The sequence below is a fragment of the Haliotis rufescens genome, unplaced genomic scaffold (assembly GCF_023055435.1).
Source record: "Haliotis rufescens isolate VD_foot unplaced genomic scaffold, xgHalRufe1.0.p SCAF_1, whole genome shotgun sequence".
Taxonomy (NCBI): Eukaryota; Metazoa; Mollusca; class Gastropoda; order Lepetellida; family Haliotidae; genus Haliotis; species Haliotis rufescens.
Genome location: NW_025963779.1, coordinates 28,386,759 through 28,413,200, shown reverse-complemented (window position 1 = coordinate 28,413,200; position 26,442 = coordinate 28,386,759). Strand labels below are relative to the sequence as shown.

The 26,442-nt window shown below is 42.8% G+C and overlaps 1 protein-coding gene across 2 annotated transcripts; it reads right to left on the bottom strand.

Moving 5' to 3' along the window:
• Positions 1-24,628, bottom strand: LOC124149487. Of its 2 annotated transcripts, XM_046521110.2 has the most exons (8): positions 24,424-24,628; positions 21,373-21,558; positions 18,974-19,070; positions 6,247-6,437; positions 5,157-5,232; positions 4,148-4,382; positions 2,295-2,418; positions 1-1,126 (listed from the first exon to the last, which is right to left on the bottom strand). In XM_046521110.2, the coding sequence occupies exons 2-8, from the start codon at positions 21,493-21,495 to the stop codon at positions 1,019-1,021; spliced, it is 954 nt and encodes a 317-aa protein (XP_046377066.2). In that variant the 5' UTR covers positions 21,496-21,558; positions 24,424-24,628; the 3' UTR covers positions 1-1,018. The 2 variants fall into 2 exon arrangements, with proteins under 2 accessions (XP_046377066.2, XP_046377067.1); XM_046521111.2 differs by lacking the exons at positions 18,974-19,070; positions 21,373-21,558; positions 24,424-24,628 and adding an exon at positions 12,232-12,426.
• Positions 24,629-26,442: the final 1,814 nt, after the last annotated feature.

Here is a 26,442-nt window from a genome sequence, read left to right as displayed (position 1 = left end):
TTGTGCTAATTACATTTTATTGATATTAAAAAAGAATGAATAAAAAATTATAACAATTTGTTATTTTCATGCAAGAAAGTTCATTTATCACAAATTGGTAATTTGTACAAAAAACACCAACAAATATTCATGCAATACTGTAGAGGCAAATATAGTAATACTGACAGTAAACTCTGACATCTCAGACACAGGAAACAACAAAGTGAAGTGTGACAACAGGAAATGGTGCCCACCCACCCTGCCCTCAGGAGGATCTAGTGTGCAGCAGGTGTAACGTCAACAAAATCCCAGATTATCCCTCGAGTATATGGGAGTGACGCAGTTAATAGTAACACGTTTGGATTGACATTGTGCCACTGTGCTAATTTGTTTCTGAACGTCTTTGTCAAAAGGGCGCCATGTCTCTGATCGCCTTTATCTGGAGGACCTTCTTCTTCTGAACGCCCTATTCTCGGATTACATGTGACTGTGCGTCTCAATAGCAGGGAGTTTTCGTTTTGGCAAGTTCTTATAGAAAAAAGCACATATGATACAAAATCTTCTCCGTCCTTTGAAGAATATCGTCCAGTTTAAACTTAAACTTCTCTTGACTCTTACCATTTTAATGTGTTATACTAGTAAACTCATTAGAACAGACTTCTTCCATTGTACACCCTAGATATCCGTGTTGGCAGAATGAGCGGGCAGCCGTGCAGTGGAGCTGAGGCCGGGCGATGACAGTGCTATAGCTATGAAACCCTTGAGCAAAGTCAGTTGGTAATGTTATAGATCGATAACAGCGGGAGTATATAGGCCAGGTGATGCTGGTGCAAGCATGGATACACTGGATGAATTACAAAGCTCAGATATTGTTATAAAAAACAGTGTTTTTTCAGAAGTAATTATTTATTTCCTCGGTTAAAAATAAATTAGATTCGCATGGTTGTAGACTAGGCGTGATATCACAACTCTTGAACACCGAGGTTGGCCCGCCCCCTATGCTGGGCGTGGAGAACCGGGTGTTGCTGATTGGGCGGGGCTAATACTGTAACTGGTTCTTCTTGGTTTGCTTTCTCCGGGGGGTCATTCGCTCGGACACCCAGTCCGGGTGGATGATGAAGTGACCGGTCACCATTGGCTGTGTCGACTGGAAGGGAATGGTTAAATGTCAAGAAAAAAATAAATATTATTCTTTCACCCAAATGATTGGCCAAGGAATCATTTAGAAACATTTAGATTGGAACGTCCTCAAGACATGTACATTGTTTAGTTTGACAGAGATTTGCGAGTGACTGTTTTTATGCAGGTTTTATTACTACTCGTGCAATATCACGTCGGGGTCGCCAGACCTGGGATTAACACATTGACTCTAGACCAAGGACGTTCTGTGCGACGATCTCATGCTTCAAGCACTTGGCTACCCCACCGACCTAGACAGCAGTGGATGCATTCCGATATAGCCCCTGCTGTGAATACGATGTTAGTGCCCCCCTTGATCATATCATGATAAACGTCTTCAGGATACACGTATTACAGCAGTACTCTTCACTTCCGACTTTTCTCTCCCTTGCATATTCACGTTTATATTTGTAAATGTGCATAGTCTCGGCACAAACGGTATTGTACTCTCACTTGTGTGAGTGAGTAAGTTGGGTTTTGTATTGGGCCTGGTTTATCGTCTGGGGTTGGGCCTTTCGTATGATATGCGGCTTACATATCCCACTTTTTGTTGACAAGGAAACAATACTAAACTTGTTGTGGAAGGAATGCTTGAAGTGATGCAGGTCTCAGAAGTTTACCACTTTGGCGAAACCCAATGCACGGGTATGGTGCTGATAAACCTAGTAACATAATCGGGGAAGCCTAGCAACCCACGATCATAGGTTTCCCACGTGCCCAAGGGACGCAACTCTGCACAGCGAATTGTGGCGCCTTGAACCACTGGACCATCCGTGCCCCCGAAAGGAACAAGATTTCCGACCGATCATGAGATAAGGGACTTTATGAGTGATAAATCACATTTGGACTTAACATTATATTTTAAAACTACAGCATCTTCGGAACACAAAACTACAATTCACAAGCACCCGAAAGGAACAAGATATATTGATTAAAAGATAATTATGTTGACTGAAAGGTACACTATTGATTGATTAATAGGAACATTTTATATTGAACACGATAGGGAACACGACGTATTGATTAATAGGAACATTTTATATTGAACACGATAGGGAACACGACGTATTGATTGATAGGAATAAGATAATATTTAATTGATTGAAGGATGTATTGACTGCACAAGGTCGCCGTACCTGGAAGCAGCTGAGATCATGGACGTAGTCCTTGCTGAAGGATGCTCTGCGTCTGTAGCGGCCCATGGGTCTGGATTCCCTGGCGGACTGGGGATACATGGTGTAGTTAGCCATGGGCGTGGCGCTGAAACATGGAGAACGTAAAGGTCCTGAAATCTGTGTATCACATGGTACATATGGAGCAGGTCCTGAATTCGTGTATCGTTTGAATGACAAGTAGCAACGGGTCCTGAAATCTTTGTATCACATGGTACACATGGGGCAGGTCCTGAACTCGTGTATCGTTTGAATGACAAGTAGCAACGGGTCCTGAAATCTTTGTATCACATGGTACATATGGGGCAGGTCCTAAACTCGTGTATCGTTTGAATGACAAGTAGCAACGGGTCCTGAAATCTGTGTATCACATGGTACATATGGAGCAGGTCCTGAACTCGTGTATCGTGTATCGTTTGAATGACATGATACCTACAAAGTAGCAACGGGTCCTGAAATCTGTGTATCACAGGGTACATATGGAGCAGGTCCTGAACTCGTGTATCGTGTATCGTTTGAATGACATGATACCTACAAAGTAGCAACGGGTCCTGAAATCTGTGTTTCACATGGTACATATGGAGCAGGTCCTGAACTCGTGTATCGTGTATCGTTTGAATGACAAGTAGCAACGGGACCTGAAATCTCTGTATCACATGGTACATATGGAGCAGATCCTGAACTCGTTTATAGTGTATCGTTTGAATGACAAGTAGCAACGGGACCTGAAATCTGTGTATCACATGGTACATATGGAGCAGATCCTGAACTCGTTTATAGTGTATCGTTTGAATGACAAGTAGCAACGGGACCTGAAATTTCTGTATCACATGGTACATATGGAGCAGATCCTGAACTCGTTTATAGTGTATCGTTTGAATGACAAGTAGCAACGGGACCTGAAATCTGTGTATCACATGGTACATATGGAGCAGATCCTGAACTCGTTTATAGTGTATCGTTTGAATGACAAGTAGCAACGGGACCTGAAATCTGTGTATCACATGGTACATATGGAGCAGATCCTGAACTCGTTTATAGTGTATCGTTTGAATGACAAGTAGCAACGGGACCTGAAATCTGTGTATCACATGGTACATATGGAGCAGATCCTGAACTCGTTTATAGTGTATCGTTTGAATGACAAGTAGCAACGGGACCTGAAATCTGTGTATCACATGGTACATATGGAGCAGGTCCTAAACTCGTTTATAGTGTATCGTTTGAATGACAAGTAGCAACGGGACCTGAAATCTGTGTATCACATGGTACATATGGAGCAGATCCTGAACTCGTTTATAGTGTATCGTTTGAATGACAAGTAGCAACGGGACCTGAAATCTGTGTATCACATGGTACATATGGAGCAGATCCTGAACTCGTTTATAGTGTATCGTTTGAATGACAAGTAGCAACGGGACCTGAAATCTGTGTATCACATGGTACATATGGAGCAGATCCTGAACTCGTTTATAGTGTATCGTTTGAATGACAAGTAGCAACGGGACCTGAAATCTGTGTATCACCTGTATCAGGTGAAACGATCAAGCAGGTACAGGTGTATCGTTCTTATGTTACCCCTTCCGGTATCTGTGTGTACAGCAACGGTGTAGACCTTGACCACTTCCCCCGTCCCTCACCGAAGTAGGTGCCTTACCCCTCCAGTTGCAGGCCTTAAGCCTCCACCAAAGTGCCTCACCTCTGTGTAGAGATCTTATGTTACTACTCACTATGCTCCATCAGTGTTAGTCCACCCCCACCCCCCACCCCCCCACTCCCCCACCCCACCCCACCCACCCAACACACAGGTGCCTTACCCTTCCAGGTGTCTGGCCATGCCGGAGACGTTCTCCCCGTGGTTGAAGCCGCTGCTGTAGGGGTTCCACGTCTGACCGTAGAGGTTCTCCGGTTGGGGGTAGTACAGCCCATCCGTCTGGGTCAGGGCGCGGCCGAAATAGGGTCGGGTCCTCATCGGGGACATACTCCGGGAGCGCTGGTACGAGGACATTCCACGGTTCATCGTCTTGCTCACTGTACAGGCAGAAGTCTTCTCTGAAAAACAGAAGATTGTGACCAAGAGTTACCTCCAAAGTTCAACGAAGTCAAAGTTTTATGTTTCTTCAAGTCTAACCTTATCTTAGATATAAATACACAATCAGGATAACACCTCCCAACATGATCTAACATATACCCTTACTGTATATATATATTATATCTCCTCCCGGTACCAGCTAATGGCTGCATCTGACCCAGGCCGTTGCCAGGACGGTCTCCGGGGGCAGGGATCAATACCCTACACTTCCCATCAGGCCGAGTGACCCAGGTAGTTCCAAGTGATTGATAACACCTCTACTTAATGATCCACGGTTACAAATTAATCACGACTTGTATTTGGCGTCAAAAAGGTTTTAATGGTCTTTGTCCAACGGGATGAAGGCAGGCCAGATACTGCCGAGCTGGACTGTAATTTGGCATCAACAAGGAATATCTCCCGTGGAAGCACGGTTTGGATGATACAAACCTGAGTGTTGTTTCCGCGTCAAGAAAACGTGGGATATGTAAGCTGCATATCATACAAAAGGCCAAACCCAAGAGACACACCAGGCCCGATACAAACCCAAGGCCCAACGCAAGGCCACACAAGGCCAGTGACAGCCTTCGTAATAGTACCCCTACGCTAGCTCCCAAGGGCCACGGCTAATTCAGCTTTTTGCAATAGTATCCTGACCTATTATGGAAAACAAATCTACAGCATAATTATTGCCTACTGCCCCCTCCACACCTGATGCCATCTGTCTGCGTGGATGGATTTCCCTACTGACTCACCGTAGTCTGTGGAGGCGTTGGTGACCCAGGAGTTCAGCTCAGGCACATACGTCAGTGGGGATCCTTTCTCTAGTACCTGCAGGAAATAGGACATAGGGTCAGTGCTGCCTGACATCTACTCGACAGTTACTGAGGGTGCCATCCCAGGCCACCCCTCAATATAGGCATCCGGCATAACACTTTATTTGTCTTGGCATCCAATATTATAACTCCTGAGTGCATCAGTGAAATAGATTAGGGGTTTATGAGTGAGCGAGTTGGATTTAACGCCGCTTTGAACAGTATTCCAGTTCTAACATGGCGTGTCAGCTTAATGTGGGAGGAAAGCCCGAAGTGACGAATGTCTTAGACCATAAGCATTTTGGTGAAACCCACGAGCATGGGTATGGTACTAACAAACCTAGAAACATAACCGGGGCGAGCCAGGATTCGAACCTACCATTATGAGGTGGGTACATGTCTCTCTAAATGCTAGGGTACACGGATGCGTGTTTGACATATTTTAAAGAAGTTGACATGCAGATAATAAACAAGACTATAATAAAACCGCAATAAAACGATGCAACTTGTAAATGTCATTGAATGACCTTTTACTGATAACGTGACTATTTCCCCTATCTGCCTATAACATTAACATATAAATTATACCAATTATAGTGAATTTGCTTTAATCCGATATATTATTTTCGACGAAGTTACACCATGGTCCCGACAAATAGTCTTATTAACGATACTCCGCACGTCTCGAAATACGGATTACTCGACATATTACCGCTAGTTCCTAGGACCTCGAGATAACAAGGATTTATGTATGTCACAAACATAAACATCGCGACAATATATAAGGGGGACACGGGTGGCCCAATCATATAAGGCTCCGCAATTCGCTATGCAGAGTTACGTCCCTTAGACATAACAGAAACCGTTGATCGTGGGTTCGAATCCCGGGTCGCCCTGATTATGTTTCTAGGTTTGGTAGCACCATATCCGTCGTCATTGGTGTCTCCAAGTGGTAAACCGTCTAAGACTAGCATCACTTCGAACTTTCCTCCCACTTCAACTTGCACGCTTGAATACATGCATAGCTCACCTCTTGACCGCCAAACGCATACCCAGGGTGAACAGTTTCGGGTCTGTCTTCGATGTCGCCTGGTACTGCTAGGTAGGGGGTGGGGACGCGGTGGATGCCGATGCTAGTGTAGGGGCGGTGAGGAGGATGAGAGCTGGCGTCAACTGGTCTACGCTCGGGCCATTCACTCCAATGATGAAAAACAGGTGAATCTGAGGAAGACACGATACTTGTTGAGGAGTAATCTCACGACTGTTCCCACGCTACCTACGGTGACCAACACAAGGGTCCAGTGCCACAAAGCGATTGTAGCGCTATAGTGATCGTAGCTCCCATACTTTAACGTAGACTTACGACGTTCGTAGCGCTACGATCGCTTTGTGGAAGGGAGTCTTTAGCCCTTAATCGCCCTAGTGACGCTCACCCAATGTAGCCTTCCCTGACTGTCGCGTGTCTATACCAAGTAAGATGACACTCTTTCAATAGAACTCAGATAGTTATTGACTCAGAAATAAAACATACTCTTTAAGAGAGGGCTATCTGACTAGGTTTCCGATAAATATGGCGGATGTTCTCAGTAATCATTGTAGAGTCTGTGTGGAGCTCCCACCGGCGCTGTTGCTACCGATATCAACTCATAGTTGTCTCAACGCACGGTCTATCTACAGCGGTGGACGGGCACACACAGCCCATGACGTACTGACACACGAGCGGGTAATGTTGTTTGTCATGAAATCTAGGTGTCTAATTACATTAAAAAATCATTCTCTTCCAAACAACACCTTCTGTGACATGCGTGTGAAAAAAAGGTTGCCGTGAGATAATCCCCATGGAGACCAGGGTCTCGCCGGTCCGACCCACTCGGTGCCGACCAGCTTCAACAGGGGCACATTAATTGTTCGTTATTTTCTGTAAATCATGACCAATGCAATACTGCAATTATGTTCGGGGGTGAGTGAGGGAGAGAGTGAGTTGGGTTTGATGCCGTTATCAACAGCATCCGAGACTGCATCAAGTGACGTGGATACTTGCTCCTAACACCTACTCCAAACAACAAATGAGAAGAAGCCTTGGCAGTCCTTGATTACACGAGAAGAAAAATGTTGTTTTACGCCGTAGGCAGGACATATTACGGCTGTTTTGCGTCAGTAAGTCAGGGCTACCGATACCGATGGTTCTTAGCACCAGCAACACTTCACACCGTCGGGGTCCGATGCCACATCATCAGACACGGCCAACACAGTGGTGGAAACTGGCTACAGACTGGTGAATATTGTAGAAACTGGCTACAGACCGGTGAATATTGTAGGAACTGGCTACAGACTGGTGAATATTGTAGGGAGTTGGATACGGACTGGTGAATATTGTAGGAACTGGACACAGACTATTGAATATTGTAGGGAATTGGATACGGACTGGTGAATATTGTAGGGAATTGGATACGGACTGGTGAATATTGTAGGGAACTGGACACAGACTGGTGAATATTGTAGGGAATTGGACACGGACTGGTGAATATTGTAGGGAATTGGATACAGACTGGTGAATATTGTAGGAACTGGACACAGACTGGTGAATATTGTAGGGAATTGGATACAGACTGGTGAATATTGTAGGAACTGCACACAGACTGGTGAATATTGTAGGGAATTGGATACAGACTGATGAATATTGTAGGGAGCTGGATACAGACTGGTGAATATTGTAGGGAGCTGGCTACAGAGTGGTGAATATTGTAGGGAGCTGGATACAGAGTGGTGAATAGTGTAGGGAGCTGGCTACAGAGTGGTGAATATTGTAGGGAGCTGGCTACAGAGTGGTGAATATTGTAGGGAGCTGGATACAGACTGGTGAATATTGTAGGGAGCTGGATACAGAGTGGTGAATAGTGTAGGGAACTGGATACAGAGTGGTGAATATTGTAGGGAGCTGGATACAGACTGGTGAATATTGTAGGGAGCTGGATAAAGAGTGGTGAATATTGTAGGGAGCTGGATACAGAGTGGTGAATATTGTAGGGAGCTGGATACAGACTGGTGAATATTGTAGGGAGCTGGATACAGAGTGGTGAATATTGAAGGGAGCTGGATACAGAGTGGTGAATATTGTAGGGAGCTGGATACAGAGTGGTGAATATTGTAGGGAGCTGGATACAGAGTGGTGAATAGTGTAGGGAGCTGGATACAGAGTGGTGAATAGTGTAGGGAGCTGGATACAGAGTGGTGAATAGTGTAGGGAGCTGGATACAGAGTGGTGAATAGTGTAGGGAGCTGGATACAGAGTGGTGAATATTGTAGGGAACTGGGGACACGTGGACTCGCCACACAATAGTTTCCCACAAGAGGTGGTACTCTGACCACCAGGCCCAAGTATATGCCCCCCTGTGTCCCTGGCTTAGTAACCACGGATTAAACGACTAAGCAGATTAATTGATTATTGAGTGAACGACTTAGTGACTGGGGCACACAGATCGAGCGGAACATGGCGGGGACTGCAGCAGTGCACGTACATATGAAAAGTTGATAACACATGTACTACATGATAATTAAGTATAAACCCAGGTCTTACGTCGATGCTTTAGAAGGGTCCAATCTCTGGTTATAACGCAACTACAGTTGATAATGAGAAGCTTGTAGCACTTTAAACTAACACAGAACATTTCATACAATGTTTATACAATGGTTAAGTGTATAAATAACTTATGAAATGATGTGTGCATATTAGCACTGATTAAGGCTTATGACTTCACGCCTGTACTTATACAGTATGACAGGACTAAAGATATTCGTTAAGAAAAGCGAATAATGTTTGTACTGCTAGCCTGTTTTACCCTTCATGAAGTGGTAGAGGGATCGCAAACTCGGACTAACTCTTAGACATTGACATTATTTAATGGGGCAGGTGAACGGTTATTTGTAAGAACACAAAAGTATGCGATACTATCTACAATGGTGCTATATGTGCTTACACAGATAACGATCTGATACCTACCAAACACAGTGGTGTGTGTACTTAATACCCCATACAACCCATTAGCTGTGTTAAACGCCTTCGTGCATACAGTGAGGGTGCCACCCCTTCATATACATAATACGGTAGTCATTTCAGATAACTACGTGAAAACAGTAAGGGTACTGCACATTAATAAACACATGAGCCATGATAGACTCCCACGTGCATACGTGACATATTCTACCCCTTAATAAACCCAAGAACCAATATAAACATTATGGGTATTAGGCCTCATTAATTAAATATTAAACGTATTTAATTCATATTAAACTCATTAGCAATCTTATATATTCACGCGCGAAGGGTGCTAACCCTAAACAAAATCACTAGCAACTTCATACACCCACGTGCATACATTATGGGTACCTCTTAATAAACCCATATTCATGTCAAAGAGACACGCGCATACATTAGTGTACAACCACCATTTTATGTATAAATACAACGGACATGAAGATGTATGTTAAGATTCATTTTCATAATCGACAGATGTGATCGAAACGTTCGTTCATACCAGCCTTGGTACACTTTGATAAAAACAACAGTAAATTGAGTTTTAAAATTTCAAATACTGAATATCTATGTATACACATATGTATACAGGGTAGAGTTACCCTTGCAGCTATCAGCTAGAATCAACAGTATCGATGTATGTCTCACCTTCCAGTCAGGCAAGCCAGTCCACTGTGAGCCCGACACAGCAGGGAGGAGTTAAATAGCCGGCCGTGACATAACTCCCTCTTAGAAACGCACTTGCCTACGACCTGTCTCCCCGCCTCTGTGTAATATTGCATAGGACTCAATGACGCGGTACAGATTTCTCTGTTGTATTGTCAATAGAATAGTATATGTACACAAGGCACATGTTGACAAGCACAGTGTTTGGTGGATATAAGAGACCGTCTCTGTATTCAGCGTACCATATCTGACACTCTGCCGACTCTATGAACAGTAGGTGTCTGTTGACGCCGTCCGACGCGCGCTTCCACGTTTTGTATACAGCCATTCAGGAATATGTACACTTCCCAGGTAATTGACTGCACAATGGGGCAATCAATACTGTTTTAGGGTACACTGCTATGCATATACCCTGGAGTTATGTGGGTCACATCAACATAGAGCCCGGCCAGTTTCTTCAACCATATACTATTTTATTCATTGCAAAAATATATTGTGTCGAATCAGTAATGCACGTCCATGTTGTACACTAATCGTGATTCACGGCAAGAACATATCTAGGACTTAACTAGCAATGTTCGTGTAGGTCCTATACTAAATCACCGCTGGTTGGAAGATGTATGATACAATATGCAATTTCACTTCACCCCCTAATTAGTGTCATGCCATATCCTCGACGGCTGACAAACCGTTGTTTCATCGCCTGAAATCAATAGGTTTTCAATAAACTGCTAGACGCTCCATCGTTGTGTATTATTGTATTGTTGATTGGTTGGACAGCTAGGTACCCCATCGTTGCATATAATCGTATTGTTTACTAGTTGAACAACAAGACCTTTAACAATTGCTTCTCTTTGTATTGTTTACTAGTTGAACAACAAGACCTTTAACAATTGCTTCTCCTTGTATTGTTTACTAGTTGAACAACAAGACCTTTAACAATTGCTTCTCCTTGTATTGTTTACTAGTTGAACAACAAGACCTTTAACAATTGCTTCTCCTTGTATTGTTTACTAGTTGAACAACAAGACCTTTAACAATTGCTTCTCCTTGTATTGTTTACTAGTTGAACAACAAGACCTTTAACAATTGCTTCTCCTTGTATTGTTTACTAGTTGAACAACAAGACCTTTAACAATTGCTTCTCCTTGTATTGTTGACTGTTTGGACATTACAAACTTCGAAGTTCATTCTCAGTTAATTGCTGCATATGTGGATATTTCGTCTTTGAAAATGTTCATGCCATATCCTGTGTTTTCCATAAGTAGGTCAAATTCACACCACTTTTAGAGGCATGTTAGGACAAAAGGGTTAATAAGCCGTGTGATAAGTTGACTGCGTTCAAAGTAAACCTTAATCTGGCGGTCTGGCAGTCATCCACCCGTGATGGCAAGCTCGCAATGCTCTAATCCCGACGTGTCGTGATAAAAAATAGCTGTCTTCACTGTTAACACTAGTAACAATTGCGCCACTCCACCAAGACACCTCTTTCCCAACCACTCCACCAAAACCCCTCTTTCCAAACCACTCCACCAAGGCACTTCTATCGCAACCACTTCACCAAACCACCTCTATCGCAACCACTCCACAAAAACACCTCTATCGCAACCACTTCACAAAAACACCTCTATCGCAACCACTTCACCAAAACACATCTATCGCAAACACTTCACAAAAACACCTCTATCGCAACTTTACAAAAACATCTCTATCTCCACCACTTCGCAAAAAAACCCACCTCTAATCCAACCACTTCTCCAAAACACCTCTATCGCAACCAATACACCAAAACGCCTCAAACTACTTGACTAAAACACCTTAACCACTTCAGCAAAACACCTCTGTTTCGATCAGTCTACAAGACACCTCTATCTCGACCAGTTCACAAGACACATCCGTCTCGACAAGTTCAAATGACACTTGGACCGCCTCCGTGGTCTAGTGGTAGAGCATCCGCCAGGAGAGCGGAAGGCCCGGGGTTCGATCCCCGACCGCGTCATACCAAAAGATATTAAAAGATGGTACTTGTTGTTGCCCTGTCTGGCGCTCGGCATTAAGGGGCTAAAACAAGGACTGGTCGGCTCGGAGTCAGTATACTGTGTCTGAGTGGGGTATTCATGTTAAACTGCAGCATGGTATCTCAGTGAGCTAGCACTATGATTCGGCATCAGTCCGGACTAGTTCAAGCAGCCACACAATATAAGGACACATTTCACTCATCTGTGAGTCGAAACCGGAACTTCGGCTAGACGAGTGAACACTTCTACCACAAGGCTAAACTGACTCTTGACCATGGACTGTGGCAGCGCAACTCACCTTCCTCGTCGTCGGTGGGGTAGTACGTGTCGGGGAACTTCGGCTTGAGTATCGATCTTCTGTTGGAACGCTGGGGGGTAGAAACCGGCCACACCCTCATCATGTCACCTATTGTCACTCGCTCACTGCGGCATGAACAACGTGGCGACGTGGACACTGGTAGATCTGACGGGTGCACTACAGGTCGGCGGCCGGGGGTTTATACACTAATACGTCTACCTCCACTGCTTATCTATACTAGAGCCCCGCACCTCGTGCAATTAAATATCCCCGCAGCTGACTGCCTTTCAACCCCAAATACAGATAGAGCGATTTGTTTTCATTCAATCATTCCAACTGTGAACCGTTATTTTTAATTTCTAGTCGTGTCTGGTTAAACCTGGGTCACCTGTTGTCGGTACCACTGTCTGTGATTACGAACAGATAAAGGTGTATACGCTCCGCTGAATCTGATATACGGTCTTGTAGTGCCTATATCTTGATGCGGGGCGTTATTTCCACCCATCGCCTCACTGACTCGGGCAGTGTAGGTCACGTGATCAGCTCATTAATCCTCCACTGCCTTTTCATCACTATTGGCTACACGATTCGACGTGTGTCCAGGTAATACCTAGGGGGAGACAACCGTTGATAACGGCAATGTAGCCATGCGATTGATGATGGGGTGTAGAACAGTTTGATTAAGGTGTAGACAAATCCCACAGGAATCCTCTTAACCCAACAGCTTATCGCCTACGATTGCGCTATGCATGTAATGAGGTAAGCAGTCGTGATTAAATCGTTTGAAACCTCCACAGAAAGTAAGAAACATCCAAAACTAATACATACGCTAAGACTAAGCTGTGCGTGGACATATCTAAATAGCTGGAACAATGCTGAGTTCGACGTTTAACAAACAAACACATACATTAGTACATAATAATCTAATTAATGATTGAAGCAAAAGTCTGATTTTACTTATCGGTTCCTTCAATGACGTCGGTATACGAATCTAATTACCATCCTTGTCCCTAGTTCGAACGCCTTTAGAGATCGGAACCTCTTTATACCCTAAACGTGTTGGGTCTGCGTTTGTATTTTGTGGCAGAGCATGTCCAAACTACATGTCCAAACTTCTACTCAAGAGAAGTTAAGAACCATCCGATTCTTCATACAGTAGTTACATCTGTCATGTCATTGACTATAAGAAAACGTACAACTTTATGGATATGTAAGGATAAGTACGGTGGCCCATAAGGGACATGATATTTCACTTTCTTTCATCGTAACCTTTGGCAAATTAACACAATTTTTCACACAAATATGTGATAAATCATGTATAAAAACAACCGAAAACATCGAAAATTTACTTTCAAGTAGCTATTGAATCGTTGAAATGTGAATCGAAAATGTCAAAAACTAAAATGAAAATGTCAAAAACAAAAACGAAAATGTCAAAAACAAAAGCGAAAGTGTCAAAAACTGAAATGAAAATACAGAAAACTATTTCCACCGCCGTAGAAATATTATTTTTGACCTCTTCGTTTTTGTTTTTGACATTTTCATTTTAGTTTTTGACATTTTCGCTTCACTTTTCAGCGATTCAATATCTTCTTTATACATGATTTATCACATATTTATATGACAAATCGTGTTAATTTGCAAAAGGTTACGATAACAGGAAGTGAAATATCAAAATATTGAAAAACAGACTCCATGTCCCTTATGGGCCACCGTAGATAAGAATTTATGGATGAACAACTTCTTTATTACAATAAGGAGCGACGTTTCTGTGTAGGTTCTAATACCTTTATCAAGCAAGTGAAGAATCTACACCGAAACGTCGCTCCTAATTGTAAATAAGAAGTTGTTCATCCATGAATTCTTATCCTCACTTAGTACTCCAACTTCTAAATGCCTCTCAAAGAAGGAACTTAATGGATATCAACTTCTGTTTTAATGCATTAGCGATGTTTAGGAGTAGAGTCGCACACCGTTATCAAGCTGGAATGCATGTATTCATATGTATTTACCATGCAACTTCAAGAATACCAATGAACACCTACATATTATTATAATCCATATATCCTTAACTTGATTAACTGTGGTAATAGGAAAGAATCGGATTGTCCTTAACTTCTTTTCAGTAGTATAAATGCATGATTTGAACATTTGGCAGTTCTAGAATTGTTTCTTCACCAAGGTGTAGAAGTAAAATAACCCACAGTATAGCAATAGGACAGCACTAAGGGCTTTCTCGTTAAAATATAACAGTTCAAATAAGTACCTTCCTACAATCGATGTCTCTTGCATGCTGCTGTATATATCAAAACGAAATGCAAACTAACAAAATAACATATTTGGAAAATTGACAATTGGTTTAGTGGTTGGTCACCTGAGCAGTTGTAATCGCTATTATACAATGATCAACATGTAATTCCTGACTGTTCAAAGAGGCGTTTAATTCAATACAGTAAACTATAACATACTATACAGTCGTTTATAACGAACACGCTTATAACGAAATGACGGATATAACGAACTTATTTTTACTCCCGACCATTTGTTGTATATATGCTTATAACGAACTACGGTTATTACGAACTAAAATTAGTGGTCCCCTCGAGTTCGTTATAACCGTAGTCTACTGTATTGACAATTTTACCAGAGAAGTTTTAATATGTAATACTTAATCACCTGAAGTTATGAACGCTGAAAGCTTAATGGGTTTATGCGTTTGAGAAATCTACAGTATTTATTACCGTCAGGTGATCTGGAGTAACTGTTATGCACTCAAGATTGTACAGCAATGCACGCCCGCTTGTGACGTCAGAGATTAATGATAAAAACAGAAGACCAAAAATCTTAAATTATACGTGTATTAATATTTACACGATTAGGACTTTAAGACGGTACAGTTTTTACAGACTGAAATGCACTTATATCCGCAACAGTAATTAAACCTGAACGTGTATGGCCTCGCACTTGCTTTTCGCTCAGGATCAAATGCCACATTGAGTTAGCTCATCTGATTCACTCTCCCTGTCCTCATGTTGGCAATATACATATGGGAACAGAAAGTTAATACTTTGATAACTACACTCAAACCTTGTCACAACCTTTCATATCACGCCATTTATAATGTCACGTCATATAAACCATTTAGTGACCTCGTTATATCACGCCATTTAGTATACCTCGTTATGTCACGTCATTTAGTATACCTCGTAATATCACGCCATTTCGTACACCTCGTTATATCACGCCATTTAGTATACCTCGTTATATCACGTCATTTACTGTACCACGGTATATCGCATCATTTAGTTTTCTATACCATAAATATTTTGTTATGCCGAAATTTTTTCACTGTCTGGTATCTTTATTGGCATGTCGAAATAAAAACTTGACACTTACAACTGTTGACGTTAAGGGTCAAAGGGAGACTACTCTTCAAACCTTAGAGGCCTAACCTTGTTGAAATTTTTAACTATAATCTTTATCTATAAAGTCACGACCGAGATTAAAAAATAAAAATGTCCTTCAACATCATCACAATTAATAATGTAGAAAACAAAAAGCAGTTTCGGATAAGGAATTTAGCAGAATTTTCAAACGAAATATGTAGGGTGGGTGTTGGAAAATCCATGATGGCTGTTACTGACGGTGTACGGTCTCATATTAGGTCAGTATCAACCATCCTGGAATTTTACTGATGGTGTATACGGGCTCATATGCTGTCTGATTGGTCAATCACACTTTGAGGCATAATAAAACGTTCTATAACGTCATTTATGATACCATACAAAGTTACATCACGCCATTTATTAAAGCATACAACGCAATCTCATTAAAATCAGATCTTAGTTCTCGCTACCGCAAAACAAAGACATCCCATTACCGCTCACGTCAGACCGACCTTGCTCGAACTTTGACCGACCAATGGAATGGCTGACAAGAAGTCTACATTAGCCAATCAGAAGGCAGCTTTCTCGTGCTTTACGGCATTAATTTCAAATTGGCGACTGCGCTTCGAAACATATTTTGACAAGTTCTCGATAAAAAAATTGAAACCTGAACAAAAGAACATTCTGGAATGGCTAATTGATGGTCAAGATTGTATGGATTCAGTCGTTTACCCCGTAACTATCGTTCGGAATACCCCGTGTTAAAGTTTTCGAGGTTACATGATTAGAAATCACATTCCGACTGTCACATTCATGATCTGGTAAGCGAAGCTCTGATTGGTCGGATGAAAGGTCGTTCTGACGTGACCCCTAATTAGATGTCCTCATTCGTCACCACTCGCCCCTTTCCGTAACCTGCAAGAAGACTCGTCCCCCTATCGATGAATGTTTTGTGCGAAAATACGACAAACCAATCAGAATGCGCGCATAATGTCACGGTCTTCGTCAAAGAATGCCTCAGAAATAATTTTTGATTTTACACGTCTTGTATCTAAAATGTACCCATGACACAGTTAAATGTATACTGTATAATTCCGCATGTCCCGGTGTGCTTTAAATTGCATCTGAAATATATATAATATATGGGGAAATAAATGTGAACCATTACGCAACGAGTTGACAATTGTTTTAGGTACATGTATTCCTGTTTGCGCTAAGACGGTACCCGGTCGCAAAAATGGCCATTGGGAGGGGCACGAGTGCCGATTTATAGTGCTAGCTCACTGAGATACCATGCTGCAGTTTAACATGAATATCCCACTCAGACACAGTATACTGACTCCGAGCCGACCAGTCCTTGTTTTAGCCCCTTAATGCCGAGCGCCAGACAGGGTAACAACAAGTACCATCTTTTAACGTCTTTTGGTATGATGCGGTCGGGGATCGAACCTCGGACCTTCCGCTCTCCGGGCGGACGCTCTACCACTAGACCACGGAGACGGTCAACGCCATTTAGCATACCACGTTGTATTAAATCATTTATACACCATGCTACCTTGTATCACGCGTTTCACTATAAAGAACCACTTTATATCCCGGCATTTAGTTTACAATACCACTATATCACGCCATTTATTATACTATAACATGTTGTATCATACCTTTTAGTATACGATACCACGTTACTAGTATATCACGCTATTTCGTACACAAGACCACGTTATATTACGCCATTAAGTGCACCGTACCACATTATATAACGCCATTTATTATACCATACGGCGGTATTTCACACAGTTCAACGATATATCACGCTTTTTAATATACCATACTTATCAATTATTGACCATTTGTGAGGGCAATATCATGTTTTATCACGAGTCCTGCGGCCGAGGTCTGATGGACTGAAAATATTTCTTTCCTTTGAGTCCATTGGCTTAATCACGCAGGGCAATTCCATTTTTGATCGCTGCCGAACAGTGTGGGACTCAGGGCAAAACAGTGTTTAAATGTCATGTGACCCTTTCTCAACCAATGAAAACACAGATAAAATTTATACATGTATAAAACGTTGTATCACGCATTTTTGTATCAATACCACTTTATGTCACACCATATAAGTACACAATATTACATTCTACAAGTACATTAAAATTGGATTATTGTTAATACCTCAGGGCCTACCAAGGAAGGATGCCGAAAAACTACAGCGTGTTCAGAATACAGTTACAAGAATTCTGACAAGTACACCCAAGTGAGAACACATCACTCCAATAGTGACTGACCCACACAAACCTCCCAGTCCAACACAGTGCAATTTAAACTGCTCACTCTGGTTTACAAGGCAATGCATGGCTTGGCTCCTGCATATTGACAGGAACTGATAGTGTAATACAAGCCTATACTTTCTCTCCGATCAAAAGATCAACATCTTCTAGCAGTACCAAAGTCTCGTAACAAAACATACATGTATGACGAGAGGTGATTTCAGCATGCTACAGAACAATCTGATATAAGAAATCCGAGAAGCAGAAAATCTGCCAAATTTAAAAAAAATATACTTAAGACCTATCTCTTCAAGAAAGCCTTTTACGAGACCAATCTCGGTCTAAGTGCAATTGGGCAGTTGTTAATCGGAAAATGTTAGACCGTGTCACCTTTATATTACGCCATTTATTATACTAAATCAGGTTATATCACGCCATATATAATACTATACCACGTTTAATATATAATGTCATTTAATAATTATACATATCACGTTATATCAAGCCATTTATAATACTATACCACGTTATATACATGTATATGGCGCCATTTAATATACATATAACGTTATATCACGCCATTTATAATACTATACCACGTTATATATATGACGCCTTTTAATAAACATATAACTTTATATCACGCCATATATCATACAATACAACGTATTTATATATAACGCCATTTAATATACATATCACGTTATATCACGCCATATATTATAATATACCACGTAATATACATGACGCCATTTAATATACATATCACGTTATATCACGCCATATATTATACCATATCACGTTATATCACGCCATTTAATATACCATACAACATCATATGACGCCATTTATTTAACCACACCACGTTCTATAACGCCATGTCAGTCAGTCGGTCGGCTTTTCCGGCAACCAGAGGCGTATCTTGTGATATGTTTAAAGACAGTAGACCAGTTGATGCGTAATCGGTTTTATCAAGATCGGTCACTATCGATTCACCACCGATGAGACAAGGCGTTACATGAAGACGGTAGACATACCGCACAACTCACCAACCCAGCTATCTGTGTGGTAACCATCAAGTCGACTCACCTTGTTCAGGATAAACTGCCTTGGGCACATCTGCCTTGAAATGATGTTCCGCTGACCTCCTGGCTTGAAGGAGGGACACCCGGTCACCCGCTGAACACTGCAACAAGCAAGTGAGTGAGTGAGTGAGTGAGTGTGTGAGTGAGTGCTTGAGAGTGTGAGTGAGTCAGTGAGTTGGTTTAACGCCGCCTTTAACAATATTCCAGTTATATCGCGGCGTGTCAGATTAATGTGGGAGGAAAGCCCGAAGTGATGCATGTCTCAGACGTTTACCACTTCGGTGAAACCCACGAGCACGGGTATGGTGCTGACAAACCTAGAAACATAATCGGGGCGAACGGGATTCGAACCCACAATCATAGGTTTTCTGGCGTGCCCGAGGGACGCAACTCTGCACAGCGAATCGCGGCGCCTTAGACGACTGGACCACCCGTGCCCCCACTTGAGAGTGTGAGATTGAGAATGTGTGTGTGTGTGGGTGTATGTGGGTGTGTGAGTGTTTGTTGACACAGAAACATATCACTGAGGTTTGGATCAGATAACCCAGTGCCTGGAAGCCATTCCCCAGATGCACAATTGCACATGATAAGCCATTCCGGACATACACCCTTACCAACCAATGCTCTTAGAACACGGATGAGGTACCCGGTGTGGGGTATCCGGGACGATATACACGGTGTGAGTTACCGGGTGTGAGATACCCAATATATAGTACCTAGTAAGAGGTATATGAGATAACTGGTATGGGGTATACAGTCTTCGGTATGGTATACCCAGTATGAGGTATTCCTTATTGGGTACTCGGTAACGGGTATCAAGTATGAGGTAAGCGGTAAGAGGTTTTGTTTGTTTGTTTGTTCTTTAACGTCACACTCAGCAATATTCAAGCTATATGATGGCGGTGAGCACGGATCCACGAAATTGGGATACAATGACATGCGCCAACCAAGGGCCCCCCCTAACCAAGTCAGGGAACCTGACCACACTATCCTCTTCATCGCCTCTTACGGTAAGTGAGTGAGTGAGTGAGGTTTTACGCCGCTTTTAGCAATATTCCAGCAATATCACGGCGGGGGACACCAGAAATGGGCTTCACACATTGTACCCATGTCGGGAATCGAACCCGAGTCTTCGGCGTGACGTGCGAACGCTTTAACCACTAGGCTACCCGTTCGTCGCCTCTTACGGTAAGAGGTACCCTGTATGAGGTAGCTTAGCCTGTTCTGGGAGTTGAAATATTCTATTCTATAAACGAATTGTTTATATTTATATTATTATTTTGATTATATGGTTTAAATAGTTTTCCTCATTTCAGAGTATGTGTGAAATCTGTATGTGAGCGTTATATAATTGTGGCAGGGGTTGACAATGCATGGGAGGTAACCATTACATTACAACAGTGAGTGAAGCGCAGTAAAATATGTGAATGTTCTAAGTGAACAGATGTGTACATCTGCATACATGACCTCCCTGTCTCTAAGTGAACACTGTATAAGTTACTGTATACATGCGTCAGGAGAGAGAGAGAGAGAGAGAGAGAGAGAGAGAGAAAGAGAGAGAGAGAGAGAGAGAGAGAGACAGACAGACAGACAGACACCTGTATACATGACGTCACTGTCTCTGTGTGAACATATGTATGTATCTGTATACATGACGTCCCTGTTTCTAAGTGAACAGATGTGTACATCTGAATACATGATGTCCCTGTATCTGTGTGAACATATGGATGTATCTGTATACATGACTTTCCTGTCTGTGAGTGAACACTGTATACACGACGTCCCTGTCTCTAAGTGAACACCGTATACATGACGTCCCTGTCTCTGTGTGAACATATGGATGTATCTGTATACATGACGTCCCTGTCTCTAAGTGAAAAATGTATACATGACGTCCCTGTCTCTAAGTGAACACTGTATACATGACATCCCTGTCTCTAAGTGAACACTGTATACATGACGTCCCTGTCTCTAAGTGAACACTGTATACATGACGTCCCTGTCTCTAAGTGAACACTGAATACATGACGTCCCTGTCTCTAAGTGAACACTGTATACTAGTACATGACGTCCCTGTCTCTAAGTGAACACTGTATACTAGTACATGACGTCCCTGTCTCTAAGGGAACACTGTATACTAGTACATGACGTCCCTGTCTCTAAGTGAACACTGTATACATGACGTCCCTGTCTCTAAGTGAACACTGTTTCCTAGTACATGACGTCCCTGTCTCTAAGTGAACACTGTATACATGACGCCCCTGTCTCTAAGTCAACAGATGATGTGTACGAACTTGTATCCAGTTAAACATATACTGCGTAGATCTGCGAAGTTGTTGCACTTTGCTGAGATTTATAACTTGCACAATAAAGACCGACGTCTTCATCTAACACATGACATACCTTGCTTGGAGGAGTGGGTGGGTACGTAATGGGCGTGGCCTTGATGGTCACGCGTCTATTATTCTTCCTCTTGTAGGTGTCCTTATACTGGGTGGACCAGGGGCGGGGCACTGCTGTTGGCATGTCGACCGCTTCGCTGAACGCCGATTCCTTCTCGTGGATCTAATTATTTTTAACTTGAAAAAGCTGAAAGAAAAAAATGAGTATACATACAACAGGTACAAGTATGTTTGTATATATACATATGTATATGTAGGTGTACCAGTATATGTAGGTATATGTATGCATATTTGGGTATATCAAGATATATGTAGTATATCTAAACTAAGCGGCAAAAGAAAGTATAGGTTGGCAATTTGTAATTTTCCTAAAAAAAGCGATAACTAGTGGAAAGTGGGTATTGGGAATATGACTGCCCAGGAACAGGTACCAAAAAACACCTCACCCAAACGCACAACGCTCGTGCGGTGACAAAACAATGGCGAAACGAGAGAGAGAGAGAGCGAGAGAGAGAGAGAGAGAGAGAGAGAGAGAGAGAGAGAGAGAGAGAGAGAGAGAGAGAGAGAGAGAGAGAGAGAGAGAGAGGAGGGAGCCATCGGTATGGCCGAAATGGGGGCAACACAGGTCCAAATTGCCAGAAGGTTTGGTTGTACACCATTGATAGTAGCCAGGCTGATTCAACGGTACAGGCAGACAGGGAAACCTGAACGCTGTGCAGTACAGAGACCAAGTGTTGCAGCCAGTTGTGCTTCCGTTCTTACAAAACCAACAGCAGGGGACATTGTTTCAACACGACAATGCCAGGCCATGTACTGCAAGTCTGACTCGAGACTTTCTAAACCAGCAGAACGTTGACGTTTTGCCCTGGCCTGCCCACTCACCCGATATGAATCCTATTGAATATCTGTGGGACCATCTTGACAGACAGATTAGAGCACGCCATCAGCCTCCCGTCAACAGACAAGAATTGCAGCAGGCCCTGAGAGACGAGTGGCAACGGATTCCAGTCCACGTCATCAGAAGACTGACGTCATCGATGAGGCGGCGTATCACAGCATGCATTGAGGCAGCTGGAGGTCATACACGCTATTGAAGGCAACTGTGTCGACAATGAACTTGTAGTGTGTCTTACAATTTGTTGGTGACATTTCAGACAACTTTTGAAAATGAAATTTCTTACCCCTCCAGTGTTTACCTTGAGCTTACATTACCTGTGATTGCACAATTTCATTCAAACTGTGGTTGATCAATCAGTTGTTACCCCTCCCTAGATTATATTATAATAAACAACAAACCCTCTTCTTGTTATTTTTGTTTATCGATCATGGAACTCGACCTATACTTTCTTTTGCGCCCAGTTTAGACATATATAGGTATAAATAGGATTATCAGCATATTCTTTATTTGTTGCACGCCGCAATATTCCAGCTATATGACCGCAGGTCAGAATATATATGTATATGCGGGTGTCTCAGATTCTGAAAGTATATATTGCCGATGCGATGTAAAATTTAACTCACTCACTAACTGAAAGTATAGGTACGTATATGTGGTTCTATGTAGGTGCGAGGGTTGGCTAAAAATGCTCAGAACTACGAATGATGCATGCGTACACCCTCAACAGTATGCATGTAATAAATACAATAATGATTATACATTCCATGCTTAGGGGTTGCACTTGGACCTACCACACAACCAGGCAGCATATATCCTTAGACATCAAAGTGACTGAATATTCTCTGTTGGTGAAAATGGACAAAAGTGACAACCATGCTGTCATCAAGTATCTCCAACTAAAAGGGCTCATTACAACGGCCATCCATGCTTACATGGTGTCAACTTTAGGGGATGATGCCCCTGTCTCTGTGACTGTTCAGAGGTGGGCAGCAGAGTTTAAGAGGGGAAGACAGAGTCTCGAAGGTGACCTAAGATCAGAAAGACCTTCAACTGCCGCACCAAGAAAAATGTTTAACAAATACACGATAACTATGATTGTAGATGATCGGCAATTCACCACACGCCACACAGCCAATAGAGAAGGCATCTCGCATGAGAGAGTTGCGAACATGGTGAGGCATGAACCGGGCATGAAGGTTTCAGGGCTCCTGACAAGAGAAGCGCCAGGTTCATCATCTAACGTTAGGATTTACGCGGCCAGGGGATCAAACCACCGACATTCCTTTCCACGAGGCAAGTAAGCATATATAAATATACATAGGCCCTTATAGGTGTATCCCTATATGAATGTATTGGAGACGGACACGTTGTATACACAGGCGTAGAAGATAGACATGGTGTATAGGCAGGTGTACGAGACGCGATGTAAGGATGTATAGCATTCGTCGTTTCGGAAGAGATTTGTTGTTAATATCAGTACAAGTGTTGGCGAGAGAGAGAGAGAGAGAGAGAGAGAGAGAGAGAGAGAGAGAGAGAGGAGAGAGAGAGAGAGAGAGAGAGAGAGAGAGAGAGAGAGAGAGAGAGAGAGACGGCTTCCACACAAGACTGGATACACTACATCACCAGAGACTGATATCTGTTCACTACAAATTGTTCTTTCTAAATTTTTCAATTCTTAGATTTGCACAGATGGTGTTTGAGGAAATCATTCAGAAATCCAGGGATTTCAATGGACAATTTAAGCTCATTAAACTCAATTCACGATCACTCGGATCGCAGTCATTTGAATTATTGAAACAGACATCTACTTGAATTCTTTGTTTCAAACCTCAGGTAAATGCCATATGGTAGGATCAACTACGTGAAATCTATTAGTTGCCTAGCAACGAGATCAGTTATTTTTTTTATGTTTAACCACAAAGAGAAACGACAAATGTTTGATATCGTGTTTTGCTACTTAATCAACATTTGCTCAAAAATCGTGCTGTCATCTCGGAAGTATGCTTGGCAGGTGGCTGCGTATACAAAAACACATGACATTTACATTTCGTAATGCAGATAGTTCAGTGTAAAGGGCTACATTGTTCTACCAAGGACGAAGGACAGGGATCACAATTAATTCACAACTGCCATCGTAACAGCAAGTCCACTTACCTCACGCCATGCCATGTACGCGGCCAGTACAGGCCTTCAACACTGCTGGTATGTTAATAAGAGTCCGAAATATTACTGTACATAGTTTGAAAATTGTACCCAGTGAAAAGGCTGAATTGAACACAAAGACAAACAAAGGTCTCCGTGCGTAGGCAGTGAAACAGTGACTCAACAACCGACTGGGCCTAGATCAGGGTGCCTTGATCAGGGTACGTCAGCACGCATGTGTTCCCCGAGCCCCGCCAGAGTGAGTTATAGATACTCCTAGACACGCTAAGCCACGTGCATGTCGCTATTGACACGAAGCATTAAGTTGTCGATAAGACTGCACGTAGAAATCTAGAACATACCGACTCATTGACACGAGTTTGCCAGCTCTGGAGGTACAATGAGGGTCTGCATCGTGTGGGGAGGGGGTGAACGAGGTCGCGTAGGGGTACCATTGATGAGGGTGTGCATCGTGTGGGGAGGGGGTGAACGAGGACGCGTAGGGGTACCACTGATGAGGGTAGATGTTTACAAGGAAAGGGAAGACCAGTTTAAGGTAGATGTGGACGAGCAGAGGTAGAACTGTTTAAGGTAGATGTTGACGAGCAGAGGTAGAACTGTTTAAGGTAGATGTTGACGAGCAGGGGTAGAACTGTTTAAGGTAGACATGAACGAGCAGGGGTAAAACTGTTTAAGGTAGATGTTGACGAGCAGGGGTAGAACTGTTTAAGGTAGATGTGAACGAGCAAGGGTAGAACTGTTTCAGATATATGTGGACGAGCAGGGGTTAGAACTGTTGAGGGTAGATGTTGGCAGGGAAGGGGTAGAACTGTTTAAGGTAGAAGTGGACGAGCAGGGATAGAACTGTTTCAGATATATGTGGACGAGCAGGGGTAGAACTGTTTCAGATATATGTGGACGAGGAAGGGTTAGAACTGTTGAGGGTAGATGTTGGCAGGGAAGGGGTAGAACTGTTTAAGGTAGATGTTGACGAGCAAGGGTAGAACTGTTTCAGATATATGTGGACGAGCAGGGGTAGAACTGTTAAGGTACATGTGAACGAGGAAGGGTTAGAAGTGCTTAAGGTAGATATGGATGAGCAGGGGTAGAACGATTTGAGGGTAGGGGTGGACGGTGAAGGGGAAGAACTGTTGAGGGTAGATATTGGCAGGGAAGGGGTAGACCTGTTTAAGGAAAAATTGTTGACGGGGAAGGAGAAAAACTGTTGAGGGAAGATGTGGACAAGGAAGGCAAAGAGCTGTTGAGGGTAGATGTGGACGAGAAAGGGAAAGAACTTGTGGACGAGGAAGGGAAAGAACTGTTATAGGTAGATGTGGACAAGGAAGGGAAAGAACTGTTGTAGGTAGATGTGGATGAGGAAGGGAAAGAACTGTTGTAGGTAGATGTGGATGAGGAAGGGAAAGAACAGTCGGGGGTAGATGTGGACGAGGAAGGGAAAGAAGTGTTGTAGGTAGATGTGGACAAGGAAGGGAAAGAAGTGTTGTAGGTAGATGTGGACGAGGAAGGGAAAGAAGTGTTGTAGGTAGATGTGGACGAGGAAGGGAAAGAAGTGTTGTAGGTAGATGTGGATGAGGAAGGGAAAGAACTGTCGGGGGTAGATGTGGATGAGGAAGGGAAAGAACTGCTGAGGGTAGATTTGGATGAGGAAGGGAAAGAACTGTTGGGGGTAGATGTGGACAAGGAAGGGAAAGAACTGTTGTAGGTAGATGTTGACAAGGAAGGGAAAGAACTGTTGTAGGTAGATTTGGATGAGGAAGGGAAAGAATTGTCGGGAGTAGATGTGGATGAGGAAGGGAAAGAACTTTCGGGGGTAGATGTTGACGAGGTAGGGGAACAACATTGCAGGGTAGGTGTGGACAAGGAAGTGGTAGAACCGTCCTTAGTGGATGTTGACGGGGAAAGGGAAAAACTGTTGAGGGTAGATGTGGACAAGAGGAGTCGCGGTATACTGTTGTGGCGTGAAAGACAGCGGTGCAGGGTATATGTGCGGATATATTCATGTAGGGTACG